Source organism: Kryptolebias marmoratus, linkage group LG4 (genome assembly GCF_001649575.2).
Source record: "Kryptolebias marmoratus isolate JLee-2015 linkage group LG4, ASM164957v2, whole genome shotgun sequence".
Lineage (NCBI taxonomy): Eukaryota > Metazoa > Chordata > Actinopteri > Cyprinodontiformes > Rivulidae > Kryptolebias > Kryptolebias marmoratus.
The window spans coordinates 21116239-21133791 of NC_051433.1; the positions used below are offsets into that span (position 1 = coordinate 21116239).

The following is a 17553-nucleotide window of genomic DNA, read 5'->3' on the forward strand; positions in this document are numbered from 1 at the left end:
GGGGGGGCGGGGGGGGGGCCACTAAGGGGGGAGGGCGTCGGAGAACGAGAGCAGGAATAGGTGGGGGGGTGAGCAAAAGGTCAGAAGAAGCAGTGATTCCCCACTGCAGCTAAAAACAACTAAATCAAGCTGTTTGTTTGACATTTACAGAATTCACATATGAATGACTAAGGAAAAAAAAAAAAAGAAAGACGATATTTACAAATTTTATTGTGGTATCAAACATTCCTCATGGTCAAAAACAGGAACTTTAAATATTTATCTGTATCTCAAATTGCTTTGTTTTGTAATAGTTTGTATTAAGACAATGTTTAACCTTCCTTCTATTTTCCTGCATTAGAGGAGGCTGCTGAGGTCGGAGTCATGCCCATGTGGAAGAAGCTGAACCTCTGATTTACTCATCACTGTTTGCTTTGTGGTGAAACACGGGCCGCTTATGTGAAATGCATATTTATATAGAATTTTGAATGAAAAAAAACCTGTCTAAAAAAAAAAAGGGGAAGGACATAATACACTGATCTAAAAAAAAATGATTCCAAAGGTTTCAAGATTTATCTGCTGCAACACTTAAAAGATAAACTCTAATTAATTACCAGGATGTCAGTATTGATTAAAACAATTGTGAAGTAAAAATAATACGAAATGTTAGGATTTTATATCAAATATTAAAAGCAAAACATAAAATAGACAAATAAAGGACAAGGATAAAAAATCTCAGAGACAAAGTGGCTTTTAGTTTCTTTTCTTTTCAATTAATCTTTATTTTTTATCAACATTTTGTAATATTTGAGATTTTTTGGAAATCCAACAACAAAACTTTAGAGAACAAATCATTATCTTTTGTTGAGGCTGTTAGGAACTCCTGCCTAAATGCTTTCTGCTACTGAAATTTAGTCACATCTCTGTAAAAGAAAAGAAAATCTCATTTGAAAGAGTAAAACTGAATTATGAGCATCAGCTCAGACAAACTTCAACACTTCATGACAGAAAACTGATTCTTAGGTGTTTAGTTTTCTCGTCATCGTTTCAAAATCTGTTGGAAAAAAAAAAAACTTTTCATGATTGAATAGTTTATATACCAGATCAACACCTGATACTGATTGACAGGACTTTAAAAGAAGGGTTTTTGTTGCTACTTCCATGCATTATTATTGATCACGCTGCATTCGTTTTCCTAAATTCTAAACGTGTTGATGTTTGCGAGGCTCAGTGAGCGTGTGGGCAAGCTCTGACGCTTCCAGGTTGACCTCAGCTCCCCTGGCTGGCGTGTAATTAAAAACTGCACGATACGTGAATTCTCCGGAGGCTCGGCCACCCTGATCAATAGACCTTTCATGAGGAATTCTATTACGAGCGCCACTTAACGCCTAATATTTCATCTCTTTTGTCCAGCCTTATAATAAGTTATTCCAAACACATTTTCTGCAGGCTCGCACTCCAAACAATCAATTCCGCGATGTAATTAATTAGAATAAGAGCAGGAAGAGACCTCGCTCTGGCACATAAACAGGGGATGGGGTGTCTGTAGTCATTTTCTCGTCAAACGGCAGAGGGTGTTCAGGGTGTACTTGTGTCTCAATTGCTGATGCTGTCGCTCACAGAGAGGAGAACGGGCCGGCATTGTGTGCTTTACATTCAGCAGGCTGACCCGTGAACTGGACTGAGATTGATGGATCTGTGCCGGCACGCTGACAGGCTTATCTGTCAGCTGATTAAAAGAACAAACTTAAGAACGAGAAAAGCCTCACAGGAGGGGACGCAGCCATGTAGAGCCGCGGCAAACACGTAACAGATTTTCCACAAAGACAGATCTGCCTATGGAAAACGCACATAGGAGCAAAATAAAGAACAAATGCAATTTTTTTTTGCCATATTTTCCAGCCATGAATATTCATGAGCAGCAGCGGTGCGTGCCACGTTGTTTGGATGATGCATCTGTGGTACCTGTGTTATTCAAGCAAAGTGTGAAGGGAGGGAATGACACATCTGTGGCAGCGAGAAGGAAAAGTCATGCATTTCTGGGCTTCTTTTTCTTTCTTGTGTGTGCTCGGCCGCTGATTGCAGTTCCACTGCGAGCGGTAGGGAGCACTGATGGCTCACAGCAGCGGCTGCGACGACTGAGCCTGGGTGAATGGGTGTGCGTGTGTGTGTGTGTGTGTGTGTGTGTGTGTGGAGCAGACCATGTATATTCATGTGTGTGTTCACCTGCAGCCACTAGGTGCTGCCAGAGACCTACTCACAGGCCGGTTAGGAGCAGACAAAGTGCACAATATGCATGTAGGCACACACAAACACACACACAAACACACACACAGACCAAGGCTGATGTCTTTAAAATAAAACCCCAATGTTTTACTGTAAAAATGGTAAAGAAACCCTAATGAAGATTCTTGCTGCCCTGCATCTGAAATGAGTAAAAATTCCCTTTCAGTGCTGAGTAAATAATTACTTTCATTATTAATTACTGCCAACTGTAGTCCTATTAGGAAAGCAGCCTAATGCAAAAAAAGTTTGAATTTTGATCTATTTTCACCTCACACCAGCACCGCTTTTGTCACAAATCTTTAAACCTTCGCAAACTCCTAAATGCTTAATCAGCTGATTAAAATGAGACAGCTGCTCAACAGCTAAACTGAGAACAAAACAATGGCTGTACGTAGTATTTAGCCAAGTGATACACTGCCACTTTACAACCCGTTTCTGTTAGAGCTCTGCTCCAATTAGCCAACTCACTTGCGACAATTGTGAAAATGTCACTTTAATCTATGAGTCAATTACAGGCCACAACATTTCAGCTGAATAATAAGATCTGGGACAGTGCCAGTTCCTGCCCTGGAGAATTTCTGTTGATGCTGCAGAGCCCAAAACTGTGACCGAGTCTGAACAAGGTTACATCGGCTGTAGCCTTTGACATTTAGACAAAAACAATACACCATGATCACTTTCAGACAAGGAAATAAAAAGCTGTAAGGATGTTTTTCCTCAGTTTAAAAAAAACAAACAATGGACATATTTACAATTTGTGCCCACAACTTTGGTAACTGCAAGCACAAAATTACAACGTGTTTATGTGCAGCAGGTGTTAACGCCTGGCGCCAAATGTGATGGCAGAGCGATGACGCTTTTGCCAGTATTTGTGCTTGTTTTTGTTTGTATTATTAGAAAAATATCTCATGCACCACTGGACAGATTTGAATGAAAGTAATCACTGGATGCACGTCTACAACTGATTAATATTAAGAGTCAGTCCCATTCAAGATGGCTGCTACAGCTAAGCAAACTTAGCAAACACAATAATAGCTATAATTCAGCCGGTTTTACAGATACTGATCTCAGATTTGTTGTGGTACTTGCTAAGAGTCATCTCAAACAAGATCTTTGCCTAAAACTTTTGTCTTAACTGCTGGCATCAGGAAAATTACCATATCTTGCAAAACGGGGCTGAGGTGGCCATCTTAAATTAAAACTCTGTACTAAAGGGTTGATGAATGCTAGGCTTTTAATTTAGTTTTGTTTTCAGTGTGAACAGGGAAACAGATGGAAACACAACACTGCAAGTGAGATGGGGATTTAGGGATTGTATACAAATTGCAAAATCGTGTTGCAAAGTTCAAGGTAGGAGCTGTACTTTTAAGAACAGAAGAGAAAAAAAAAAGCTATAGACTAGAGATTTCCTTTTCTTCAGTTTTGTGCTGATGTGTGTTTTCGTTCATTCTGAAGCCGATTATCGGCTTGGTCTGAGTAATTTATTTTCCTTTAGACTAATTTGTATTTGTAATAAACATTAGGGAACATACAGTGCAAGCACAGTCAAAATGCCCTTAAAATTTATTTTAAAAAAAATACTCAAAATAACACTTACTTCATCCATTCATTCATCCATCCATCCATCAAAATTGTACTGACATTTCCTTAATATTTGATTTATGGTTGTGATTACACAAAAGCACGACACACAGTTCAGCACTTTGCATTTTAAGTTGTAGAACTACTGCAGAATTAAAAAAAAAAAAAAATTGAATAATTGACATATTTAATCGCCAAAACTTCAGAATATCAGTAAACATCAGAGCGGTATTTGTGCAAGTGTTGGGTTAGATTCTTACTACAGAGTGACCTCTAATTTTTGGTGCATAATAAAAAAAAAAACCTGACATTATGCAGTTCTGACTGATTGCTAATCCTCATAATAATCAGCACCAAGCAGTGGGAGTATTCCCTTCACAGGCCAAAATGAAGGAACCTTGCTCCTGTGGGTCAAACATCAAATGCCTCTCATTTAAAGGCAGAGCAGGGAGCTCCTCAGCAGTGCAGACACTTTTTTCCTTTGAAGTGCTAGTCAGGCTTTTAATTGAAGTTTTTGCGTCTCTTAAACTGTCTAGACTACTGTTTAAGAAAGAGCTACCATTGCAAGTCTGGCAGACTTAAAACACGACTTTGACACAGGCAGTTTCTTGTTTTGAACTGCATTTTTATCTGCGCAAACGGCATGATGGAATTCTGAATTAGTATACCTAAGAAAAGTGTGAAGCATTTCTTTTGACGTTCTGAAGGCTAAAGGTGTAACTCTGCGAGATAAAGGCTGAAGGCTGATTTGTCAGGCAAGACGAGGAATTCAATCTTCTTTAAAAAAGAAAACAGAAAATAAATGAGTAAAACTGTAAAAAAGCCAGTCTAAAACTGTAAGAAATACCTTGGTTCAAGGCTGCACCTGGTGGTTATTTAAGCTATAATGACGTGGCTGAAGAAGCCATGTCAACCTCACTAGAAGCTCTCACCTCTTTTTTTAATTAAATGAGAGGTTAACTTTAAGAAGAAAGCAAACTGCACTATTCAACAGACACAGGGGACTGGCTCAGCAAATCAATAGGTTGGGGTACACAGTAAAACGAATGCAGTCACCCTTTTCCCTAGACCCTGAGGATTATTTAAAAGGATTTTTTTTTTCTATGGTGGCAGACAACATGCTCACAGTGCAGTACAAGAAATCTATGTTCATCCTGTAGCCAAAGAGGGCAGCACTGCTCTTTCTTAGGCAGCTCCTCCAGTTCACGTTTTAAATATATATATACACATGTACACAAGTGGATATAAATATATCCTTTTGTAGTTGATTCCGTTAAATATGCATCGGAAAAGAATAGGTGCCAAAGCTTACAGCCAGTTATAGATTCATTTATTTCACACATCAGCTGATGTATCCCTAATAGCATCTAAACCACATGATACTTCTCCACGTTTGGGAATACAGAACTCTCCACCAGTGCAATCAACCCCAGTCTTTTAAAAGGGCCTTTCCAATTAAAAGTGTGCCTGTTAATCCATTCTGATCCTGTTGAAGAGCGCTGGGCCGGTCTCACTGCTCTGCAGTCGGCCGAGCGAGCTGAGCTGATTGATTCTAAACCAATCCTCTTCGCGAGACTGAAGCCTGGGATGTAATGACCCACAGCTAAAGCTTGGATTAGGCCCCGGCCAGGAGAATGTGTTTGAACTGTCCAACTGTACTGACCTTTGGAACGTTTGTGAGTCAGGTTGAATTACACGGTCTAATATGAGAAATGTAACCCACTGAGGCTGCTTTGATTGCCAATACAGTCACTTGTATGGAAACAAATCTCAGTGCCAGTGTGTTCCATTTTCTGTCATGTGATCAATTATGAACTGTAAGTATGGCTTTGAGCTAAATCAGAAACATAAAGATAGCTAGTGTAAACTACACAGATGGTGTTTTGGATCTTTAGCTTCTGAATTTCCACAAATGCTTCAATTCAGGCTTTTTGACATTTAGTGCTGTGATCTGCTGAATTCAGACATGTATCTCTGTTACACTGTAAGTGACTTCTGATTCAGAGTTACTTCAGCAAAAACAAACAGCAAGAACAAAAAAAACATGATTTGGCGCAATATTTTTTAAAAAACTACTCTGTTCAGGTGGAGCAGCTTGTCTTTCTTGCAGGTTGTAGAACAGAAGATGAGATCTTCACCCTTGCAGAGTTGTTAAGGGTGCCAATGGAGTTTGATTGTTCAGTTATATGTGTTTTGTAGATCTAGACAAGGCTTTTAACTGTATTTCCCAAGACATTTTGTATGGCTATGCAGTCCCTGAATAACCAAAACGAGAGCTGTGTTTGTGTTTTCGGAACAAAGTCGAGCTCATTCCAAAGCGCGTTAAACTCTACCAGGGCCGCCTCATGTCTCTGATTCTGTTTGTGGTGTTCATGGACAGGATCTTGAGGTGCTGTCATGGAGAGGAAGGTGTCTGGTTTGTAAACATCAGGGTTTCATCTTTGCTTGATGTGATTCTGATGATGTGATTCTGGGGTCTTCAAGCCATGACCTTCAGTATACATTGGGATGGTTTGCAGCTGAGTGTGAAGCAGCCAGGATGAGTCAGCTCCTCTAAGTTTAAAGCCATAGTTCTCAACTGGGATAAAGGTGGAATCCTCCCAGACTGGGGGTAAGTCTTTGCTTTAAGTGGTGGACTCTTATTTGGAAGTCTTGTTCACAGGCGATGGCAGGATGTAGTGTGATATGGTCTGACTGATAAGGGCTCCAGCTGCAGTAATGAGGGCAGTGACTTGGTCTGTTGTGATAAAGATGGAGATGAGCCGAAAGGCAAAGTTCTTGATTTATTGGTTTGTTCCAGCCATCATATATGGTCATGACATATGGAACATAAACGAAAAAAAAACAATATACTGGATACAAGCAGATGGAAAAAAAGCTTCCTCTGTACAGTGGCTGGTCTCAGCCTTAGAGATACAGTGAGGAACAGTGAGGGTCTTCTGCATCAAAATGACTCAACTGAGGTGGCTCAGACATAGATTAGAATGACTCCTGAATACATCTTTCTGGCAGTTTCCAGGGATGTAGCACTAGGAGGAGACCCAAGGGCAAACCCAGAACTCACAGGAGAGATTATACTGTATATTCTCTGGCCTGGGAACACCCTGGAATTCCCAGGAGGAGACAGAGACTGTCGCCAGGGACAGGAATGTCCGGGTTTCCTTCGTGGACCTGTTACTTACGCAATCCAACCCTGGAAAAATTTAAGATGGATGGATGGATGGATGGATGGATGGATGGATGGATGGATGGATGGATGGATGGATGGATGGATGGATGGATGGATGGATGGATGGATGGATGGATGGATGGATGGATGGATGGATGGATGGAGAAAGTGAAAATGGGAAACACTGCACACTCTATTGTGCTTCAACCAGCTATGTCCATTCTCAGCTTCAGTACAACTACTCTACATACAGTTCAGTTTTGGGAACAACTTGGATTTACCTAATATCTTATCAACAGCATAAGCATTTTTACTACAAAGTATTAAAAGTTAACACGCTCACACACTTTCCCACTTTCTGCTGTAGACATTCAGCAGGAACTTGACAATTTGGCAAAGCACTAACTGTCCCCATGTCTCTGAGAGCTGCACACACACACACAGGATACATTAACATATACAGGTGAAAGGTGAGCCAATCAGTGCTGTGTCAACTGTTACTCTGACTGCTGCTAATGACAAGTCCTGCAGAATGTGACATGTTTGAGAAATGCACTGCTCTTCCTACAGAGACACTGAGCCGCAATGAAGACAGATCAGGTTCACTAAAATAGATGCAGTGACACAAATACTGTTAACATTGAGACATTATGAAGTAAGGCTCTTTTTAAACCTGAAAATATATACATTTTTATATTTATATAACACAACACATCAATACTTATTATCATTATGTGCTTGTCTGTGTGATACTTGGACTTACACAGAGCTGGAGGCTATCAGAGTTGTGGGTACAGAGGCAGAAGGTCTCAAAAATAATACAAGATTGCTCACAAAATAAGATGTATAAAATTGTAAATAGAGATTTTCTGAACTACTGTATATTTCTGTTTGCATGGAAGGGACTGGAGATAGATTATGTCAAGGGAAACCCTGATTCACAGTGAGTGACAAGTGGCAGAGGTGTTAGTCTGGTAGTATGTTGTGGTTTTTGAGCCCAGTGTCATTATCAAGCATCATGAAATTCTTATTAAGGTCAAGTGCTTTCATTACAAACTAGATGGAAATCAATGTGTCATATTACCGAAGGAGGGAAAGAGCACTGTGGAGTGAGTAAGAGAGTGAGCCAGACAGAAGCAGCTTAGGAAGAGGGGTGAAACATAAATGTTGTACGAGCATGTCTGGGTGTGGAAAAGGGCTGTTTTACCTTCAAGCCTGACCACCAGTGGCACCTTTAGCTCCAGCTCTCGACAGGCTTTGGTGATGCCGTTGGCAATGATGGCACAGTTGACGATGCCTCCGAAGATGTTGACCAAGATTGCTTCAACCTGTGAAAACAAGCAGAGAACACACTTATAAACAAAGTGGTGGGGACTAGCATAACAGAATTATTACATATTTGCATCTTTACCATCTGTGTGCAAAAAAAAAAAAAAGAAATGTCCTTGCTGGGGAAAACAACTGACCTGTACCAACTGTGTGCACAGTAGGTTATACAATATCATCATAGTTGATCATAGTTAAGGCTGAAAGAGATACTCAGATAATAAAGTAGTAACAGGCCAAACATCACGAAGTGCAAACCAGGTTGACTTTCAAACCTATCAATTAAAATAAACCACACGTACGATACAATTAAAGGAGAATCAGTTACATTTAATGGTCAGCAGATCAAAAAGTAAATTCCTAGCGGACCGTGTCTGCTATGATCTGCACATCTTAAGATGCTGTTGCTGTCAAAATTTCCCCATTTCCCTGACAACCACCAAGGACAAACTTGTGAGTTTTGAATGGTAAGTTGTGCCAAATCATCTCATCCTTTGTAGCATGTTTACTTCACCTGTCTTGCTTCTTTGGAGAAAATACCCAAAACTTTCCCACAAAACAACTGAAACTGATATCAAGTAATCTGAGAAACAAGGCAGCGAGTGTGCATTTGTGTCCATGTGTGTGTGATTACACTAACAATCTAGCACTTGGTAATTACCCTGGCTAGCTCAGTGGAAAAGTAGACTTAGAGTACACAGGATTAATCCTCCGTGTTTGTTTATAATCACTGCTAATCTGTTAGCGCCGATTTGGATGAGCAGCTTGTGGGGGCGTGCACGTGTGTGCTTGCCTGTTGTGAATGTGTATGTTTTCAGCGTGTGGTAATGATGTTTACAGGGAGAGAAGATCAAGGAATTGGATAGCTATCAGAGCGACAGCCATGGCATTATCCTCGACATGCTATCCAAATGAGCATCTCCTTATGAACGGCAGAGAATGACACGGGACCCAGAGAGAGCTCGGAAACAAACAGATGTAGGCAGAGGCATAAAGACTCATACGGTTAGGACACACAAAGATCCATTTATACAGATCACATTTATAATGCAGGAATGTGACCAGGGAAGAATAAAGAACAAGGGTGAAAAGGCGGGTTAATAGCAGCCTCACATCACATGACTCGGATGTTCCAATGCAAGGCGAAGAAGATCAAAAGAAATTCACTTAAATACTGATTCGGATAGAAGCAATGAATTGCAGTCTTTTACATCATATTTCTTGTATGACAGCCACATACTAAAGAAACCAGGATGGAGTGTTTTTAAAAATTCTGTCTGTTTGGTAGGTTTTTGCTAATCATCTAAACCAGGTTTGACTCGACAGTATTTTAGTTGAGGAACTGAAAAGCTCAAAAATATTACAAAAGTTGAGGCTTCAACATAGCAATGCACATTTTGTTTTAGGTTCGAAGTGTTGAGGTTTGGGGCCATGATGCCGAGTGTATTCACAGACTTCATATGCACTGAAGAATATGTCTTGTTTTCACAGGCCGAGAACTCAAAGCCAAGTTTGTATCTGATCTAAATGAACCATTTCTTTGTCCAAGAATGATAATATAACACATTTTTGAACCTTTTTATCAAAATGATGTGAACAAACCATGTGTGTTTTATTCATGAATCTTCAGGTGCACAGCCGGATCCGTGAATTATTTCTACAACTATTAGATGAATTTGCAAGCAAAAAAAAAAAAAAAAAAAAAAACTGTTTTAAAAAGAGACTACTACTGTATATCAATAACCAGTGTGTGAAACAGATAGTGAAAAGATTGAAAACACCAAATTAGGATGTTCTTTTAATAGTAAGATGTGATCTCTAGTTCAAAAAGTGTATGATATCCATATTCTTTTCAGAGTGACAATATTTAATAAATGTACTGTCTAACAGTGGTTCCCAGAGTTAGGGTCAGGACCCCAGTGTGGGTCACAAAACACTGAGCTGAGGGTCTTAGGATAATATTCAGAAAAAAACCCAAAATAATTCCTAACATCTTAATGTCACTATAATTGATAAAAGATAAGATAAAAACAATTATTATGAATGGAAATAAGTAGTATAATATGAGTTGAAACTGTTGGCGTTCTTTTCATACTTGTGTTTATTCGGCTTTTTTAGCAATGTTTGTACAGTTCGACTAGTGGGCTACATGTGTTTGCCATTGTCATTTTGTGTGTTAGAAGCTAAAAAAAAAAAAAAAAAAGAATCACTGGTCTAATACAACCAGTGCTTGCAAGAAGTAGCGTGTTAACAACTGTTATAAAAGTATTAAATATTAACAGAGGTGTCAGAGAGCACCTCATATTCCACACAACACTAAAAAGCTGCAACACTTAAAAATGCCAACATATTTATTCAATGATGACACGACACAGTATATTGACTAATTAAAAGTTTACATATTCCTACACAGCTGCTTGCTGTAAAACACACCCACACACTCTCCCACCAATATTGCCCCACTGGGGGGCAGCAGAGATTCAGATGGCATTTGCAGCCAAACTAGTAGGGCTCCATTTTCACCCTATCTACATCCCATTTTTCAACTGTGTCTCTATTGGGAAGAACCATATTTCTTCCATTCATGCGTCTCCTATTGACACCTATGTATATTAATGATACATAAGACATGATTTATGTTGCTTGGCACAGACGTAAATGCAGTTTATAGAAAAAATGAATGCGGGAAAGACCGAGTTGCACTTTGCTGTAAGTTTGGTTTATTTCTCCCCTGGTCTTCATTTTACAAGAAAGTACAAGCCCAAGAACATTATTCTCTTAGAAGAGATGTCTACCAAGAAGCAGATAACTGATAAGAATAGAATAGAAGTCTCCTATTTCTGCCTTTTTAAATAGATACAACAGACAACATGTTCTAAATCATTTTAAGAGATGCTTTTCACGTCAAGACTTACTCACTTGTTCACAATAAAAAAACATACAGTATGTCTTTGTTAAGCTATTGTTCTTCATACTGTATACATATGATAGATAGAAAATGTACTGAGAGCAGGGTAGTGGTTTTTGTGGGGTAAAAATGCTTTGGTAATAAGCCAACCGAAAGAATGGGAGCCAAATTTAGGGTCAATCTTCTTGGTTTGATGCCTTCTCCAATCAAAATCTTATTTCTTGGCACCACGCAAGCTCTCAGCATCGCAGAAATCCAACTTTGAGGTATGAAACATCACTTCAATCTGCCTGAAATCTCCAACATCACACACAGAAGCATTTTCCTTCCTGTTACAGAAGAACAGTCTCTTCCCTTTAAGGCGTTCGGTTCAGGTGAGCTAAGTTGGCAGCGGGGTAGATTTCTTTCATCAGAGCTCAGCATAAAGGCATCAGGTACAGTATAATGTGCCAGCTCTCTCTTTTTAGAGGATCTTTGTGAGTTCTTTCAAGCAGAGTTACAGAAGGAGCTGGTGCCTTTTACCTGGGTTCCGGTGAAATGAGTCAAATTTTGTAAAATAGGATCATTGCTGCCGGCATTCCAATGCCACGCCAAGTCAAAAAAAAAAAAAAAAANGGGGGGGGGGGGGCTTCACAGCAGAAACGAGCTTTTCTGCCTGCTTTTATACGCCCCACTAACTGCATTTAGGACAAGAAAGAAATGTAACCCTGACAATTTGACATGCTCATGTGAACCTGTGTGCTTTTATGAGATGTGCCTTGATACATGTTTGACAAAATGCACTAGGCCGAGGCGTGTCTCATAATTATACATCAGTGGCTAAATGCATTGACTGAAATACGAAGACAACACTGGAAAGCAAAATTGCATGTTAAAGAAGGTCTCCACATTTATTTCTGTGAGCTGATGCTGCAAGAAGCAAACAAACACGTCGTACTTTTCTCCTCCAAATTCCAACCCTAGGGAAAATAAATGCATTGTATTCCTTCTCATTCTGCAAGGCTCCTTCTTATGAGTTGTGTCTGTGTGTTGCTGAATTATCACAAAAATACACATTTTCATGCCCATGCTCCTGTTAAGCATTGCTAATCTCGCTGCAGGAAAAAAAAAAAAAAAATAGGGAAAGAATCTTGTTTTCTTTGTCACCAGAAAGCAGATAGGAGTAAAAAAACAAACAAAAAGGCAGGGCTGGAGATGGGTGTGTGTCTCTCTGCGGCCTATTAAAGGCTATTGTTCTGTCTTATCTTCTGGAGACAGCTTCTACAGTTGCTGCCTGCTTTGGCAGACCTTGTTTATTTGTCTTCGATCTGCTGGGGGCCCAGTGCTCAGCCCCCAAGCCATAGGTTAACATGCATGGATTCCAAAAATCAAGACAGGCTCTAATTGGACATCTTGGTGAGACAGGACTGAAGCTGGTGTGGACTGAATATTCTGTTTACTTTCATTAAAAGCGTGTTTTATGCAAAGGAGGAGGGACTAAATTCAGCTACCCAATATTAACATCATGGTGTTGGATGGTGGTAAGATACGTGGGAACCTGCTCTACAAGGACCCATGAAAACCCACTGATTTACTTTTAACAAAGATCTTCCCCCACACAATCCAATAATTATGGTGGTATCAAATTAATTTTGTTTGACTACTGACATATCTTTACATGGAAATGGTCAATATAGTCTTTAATATTCTGCCTTACTGCAAAGAAAAAATGCAATCAATGCAATTTCACAGATCTATTTCAATTCTTGAAAATGTTCTGACTTTTTATGACAGGAAGAGCAACATGTTGGTCAAATGTTGGAGCAGCATCAAACAAGTATGGATTATTAATAAAAAAGTATTTATAGTCAATGTTTTTGCACATTAATGCTTAGAGTCTAAAAACAGAACAAGAAAGACAGTAATCATACAAAGAAAGGCTGAGGGGTCAGAGGATCTTGAAATCGGAGAGAGGGGGTGAAGTGAAACAGATGAAGGAAGAGAGGTGGAGAAGAAAAGGAAGAAAGAGAAGTGATGGGAAGTGGTGCGGGTCCTGGCTTCTATTGAAGGCTATAGGATTGCCCTGGCAAGGAGGGATAAGAGGGAAATAATTATCTGGCTTGCTGAAGCATGACAGCCCCTTCCTGGGACAGCAGAGAGACAGACTGAGCACGACGTCAAAGATTGGCCATGTCACTGACAGAGACTACTTTTGACAGACAGCAGTGACAGAAGTTTTATTTGACAATACGAAAACTACTTTTAACTGGTAGCTGGATACCTGTCTGATCAATGCACATTGGACACAAGATTTCATGTAGAGGACATTGCAGCAATCTCTCCCTTTAGTCTACCATCCGTGCACACAGACAGGTGACAAGTTACAGGGAAAGAAATGAACTTAGAGCACAACATTTTTTAAAAGAGCTTCAAGTCAGAATGTCAGTGTCTAAAACACGAGGACTGATTACAGAATTCACTTGTCCACTTTCCTTGAACAACAGGAAGACTGGGAGTAATTTAATTAAGATACAGACAAAACTTTCTAACAGGTGAGACATTCAGATTTGGAAATGTCTGAAGGAAAATAGTCAGATACTTTATATATTAAATTATGCTTTTGCTACAGAACCACAGGACAGTGTTTACGGACTTATCTTAGAAACACTCTTTGGAAAAATTTCCAGTCGTGAGAATGCATCTAAATAGTACCACTGCCAGTGCTACACAATCCATGTGAAAAGAGAAGAACCTGAATCCCCATGTCATAACAAAATGTACTTTTGCACTTACACTACAGTTTTCTGTAACTCTACTGGAAGGACAGAAAAATAGAATTTATTAAGGTATTTCTTCATTTTGTGCTTCTGTCTAAAACATCAGTCCAACATTTCCAATAGGTGTTTGTCTGGAATGCCATCTGGTATTTAGGAATGCTGTAGCTTAAGGTCCACATCTATTTAGACCAAACAAACAGTTTATTGGCATTTCTTTCCAGTAGGTAGAAAATGTCCCATCATATTATAAAGGTACTTAGCACTAAAAACAGTTTTGTAGTGACTTGCAATGTCTTCTTCTCTAAGTAAATAAGAGGAAGAAAGGTAAATATGCCTGAGATAAATGTAAATTTTAACACTTTAATTAGTTTAGTAAAATGATCATGCACTTTTTAAAATTTTTCTTAATTTCCATTTTAATCTTGCAAAGGTTACATTTGATTCATCGGTTCAGATATTTATTTGTTTATTTTTTAAATCAGTGCTGTCTGCAGTTAAAAACCTACTTAGAGCAGAAGAGTTATGTTCAGTAAGATTTGTTAATTTTATATGGCACATTAAGTTTTAAGTGTGTGCTAAAGGCTCATTGTAGTAACTTTACGCCTCATTTTAGTGTACTGGTACTTCTGTGTTGTATTCACAGCTAATTTTGTCTGACAGACTTCTATGTTCAACAAATGGGATTTTTTTTTTCATACATTTTTCAGCTGTATGAAAACTTGACTGCAACTCTAGGAAAAGCTTTTCCCTGCGAGAGCAAGACAAGATAAATCAAGGAGTTAGCAAATTGAGATGTAAGTAAGGTCACATTTTTAGGGTTGTTTTAGCGCTATCCCATTTTGTGGAACACAAAATATGCGCTCATCAAAAATTAACACAAAAGTTAATTTTTCAACAATCGCTACACAAAGTGAAGAGGTGAGTTTTGCAAATCATCAAAAACAAATTGTAGAATTCTGAACGGAAAGAAAGGACAACTAGCCTATAGTGTTTAAGGTCACCAGTATCTAAAATAAAATTTAAATTAAAAAGCCTACCTCCAATAAAGGCCTTGCATCTTAAGATGGTTTTATAATAAATTTCTACAATCACACTAGTTAGAATCAACAACGCGCCTCTTATTCACCCATTCATTTGTGCATTTTTTCAGATATGCAGCTTTTTGTTTCACACACAATAATGAGGGTGAAGTAAAGGTTCAGTATCATGACCAAAACCACTTTGACATGAAGAAGGACAGGGAATTGATTCTCCAAACATTTACTTTGTACACTATAAGGCAACCAGCCAAAGCCACATGTAGAATTTCTTTCCGGTTGACAAAAGCAACTGCAGACTCCTCAGCAGCACCATTTTACATCAATAGGAATCAATAAGCCAAGCTCTCATACATCCACATCGTTGAGTCTTCTCACATCTTTCTGCCCTCAAATTTTTTATGAGCACTCAGCCACCTCCAACCTTCACTCCACTGGGATTCCATTTTTCTTTTTCCTTCCACCAATAGAAACCAATCAAGGCAACAATGGCTTTTATTCCAGCTGAAAAGAGGTTTGTGGGAATGTATAGCTGGGTGGAGAAAGGGAGAGAGGATTGAGAAAGGGTGAGGTCTGATAAAACCCCATGAGATCAGAGAATAGTTCCTAGAGATGGCCTTTACTTTGAAATGTCTAGTAACTAAACAATAAGGTCACGGGTTGTGACATTTTACTCATGACTGTGTTCAAGTAACTGGACACACATGCACACACACACACACACACACACACACACACACATATATATATATACATCTCGAAACAATCTATAAAGATAGACATTTCAGCAAGACAATGATCCCAAACACACAGCTCTGCCACATGGAAATGGGAGAGGTAAAGTCCATGCTGCAAAAGTAAAATAAGTAAATTAGAAGCTGAATACACAGTGTAATCTCTGAGCCACTAATGATTATGATTTTGGTCTAATGACTGGTTTGGACCAAATGGGATCAGGGCTTTTCCAGTCTGTGCCAGTTGGTGTTGACAGTCAAGAGATAAAAATCACACAGCTTGTGGTGTTTATTGTTTGTAATCATTTGCCTTCTGATTCAGTCACTGCCAGGCCTCCCAATTAAAAATATTTTAAACATGTTTGACAGGTGTGATAGGCACAAATAACACAAATTAAACAAAAAAACAGTCTAGTATTGCAAGCAAACACAAAAAATGCAATGTGTTGGGATTGATACAGTTCCCACCAAAAGGCTATATGGTCATCCTTTACTTTTTTCTCCCTTCAAAAGACTAATCTTTTAATTAGTTGTTCCATGAAAATGCAAGACAAATACCAAAAAAACTGTTGAAACTCAAATTTGTAATCACTTGAGACTTGGAAGGTTGCCTTGTGACAGTGTTTACTCTTGTATTTACTGTCATTTGATATGTAACATTTTTTCTTAAGACAAAAAAAAGATCTATTATTGTGGATAAAAAAACAGTTATTAATTTATGTTTGAGATAAAAATAAAATAAAATTCAGCTTTAAAATTCCTTTAGAAAAATCCCTGCAGTAAATTCACTTGACTCACATGTTCTATGCCCAAGTATTACACTTGTTACACCACAGCAAAACCAATTAAGAAAACAACAACAAAAAACCCTCAAAACAAAACAAAACAAAAAAACAACAACTTTGTCCATGTTTGAAATCAAGGCTTTCACAAATTCTCCCAGAACCTTGCAATTTTTTTTTAAAAACAAACATAGCCAATTATGTATTAAAGTCTACACTCAACCAGTACTATGTTTAAGATTGTAGTACTTTAAACTCTCCCACAATGTCACTCTGTTTTGGATTTGGCCAGGTATGTTGGCATATTTTGAAGCATTTGGTTTGTAAGTATGACACCTCTGCAGTGTATCTGTGGCATTCACCACCATCGTCTTGCTAAAATTCTTCCATGAGCACATGGTAATGTCTGAATGTTTATTGTTGGCATCTTGCTCTAGTCTTACGCACAGTCTTGTGTGTTGTCTTCTTCTTGCTAGTGCTTTCTGATGCTTTGCTCTGGCAGATCTTAGTCTGGCAGTTTATCTTCTGTTTTCATGGTCTTTAAGTAAAGTCCAAACCAAACCCAGAACTGTAACTTGCACGCCAATTTCTGCCAGATCCACATTAGTGGAATCAATGATAAATAACATTTGTTGGTCTTATATTGGTACACAGCATGAGACCAAACAGAGTACACAACCAGAAGCAAAAAGCATTGAGTAGATGTTGGTATCACATCTGTCAAGTGGCAATGTTGTGATGTTAGTTTATTTATTCATTTATTTTACCATCATTTATTTCAATACACCATAGAATGTAATGTAAATACATAAAAGTGATACAGATATAGTACAATAATGTATATGGCTTTGAGTTCTGTTTCACTTTTTACATTTATGTTTATCTTTATCGAATTCTAATTCCTGAAGCCAGATAGTCCTCTTAGAGTTAGATAACAGAGCAAAAATCAAGGTTCTTATTGAGAAGTCTCTTTAAAGGACAGACTGATATAGAGT

The 17553-nt window shown here is 38.6% G+C and overlaps 1 protein-coding gene across 1 annotated transcript in view; it reads right to left on the reverse strand.

Annotated features, from left to right (window-relative positions):
* The window catches only part of suclg2 (succinate-CoA ligase GDP-forming subunit beta), a 95236-nt gene that overhangs the window by 1429 nt on the left and 76254 nt on the right, over nt 1-17553 (reverse strand). The window contains exon 10 of the mRNA XM_017429946.3: nt 8223-8343. Within this exon, the coding sequence (XP_017285435.1) occupies nt 8223-8343 (121 nt within the window). The remainder of the gene's footprint in view (nt 1-8222; nt 8344-17553) is intronic.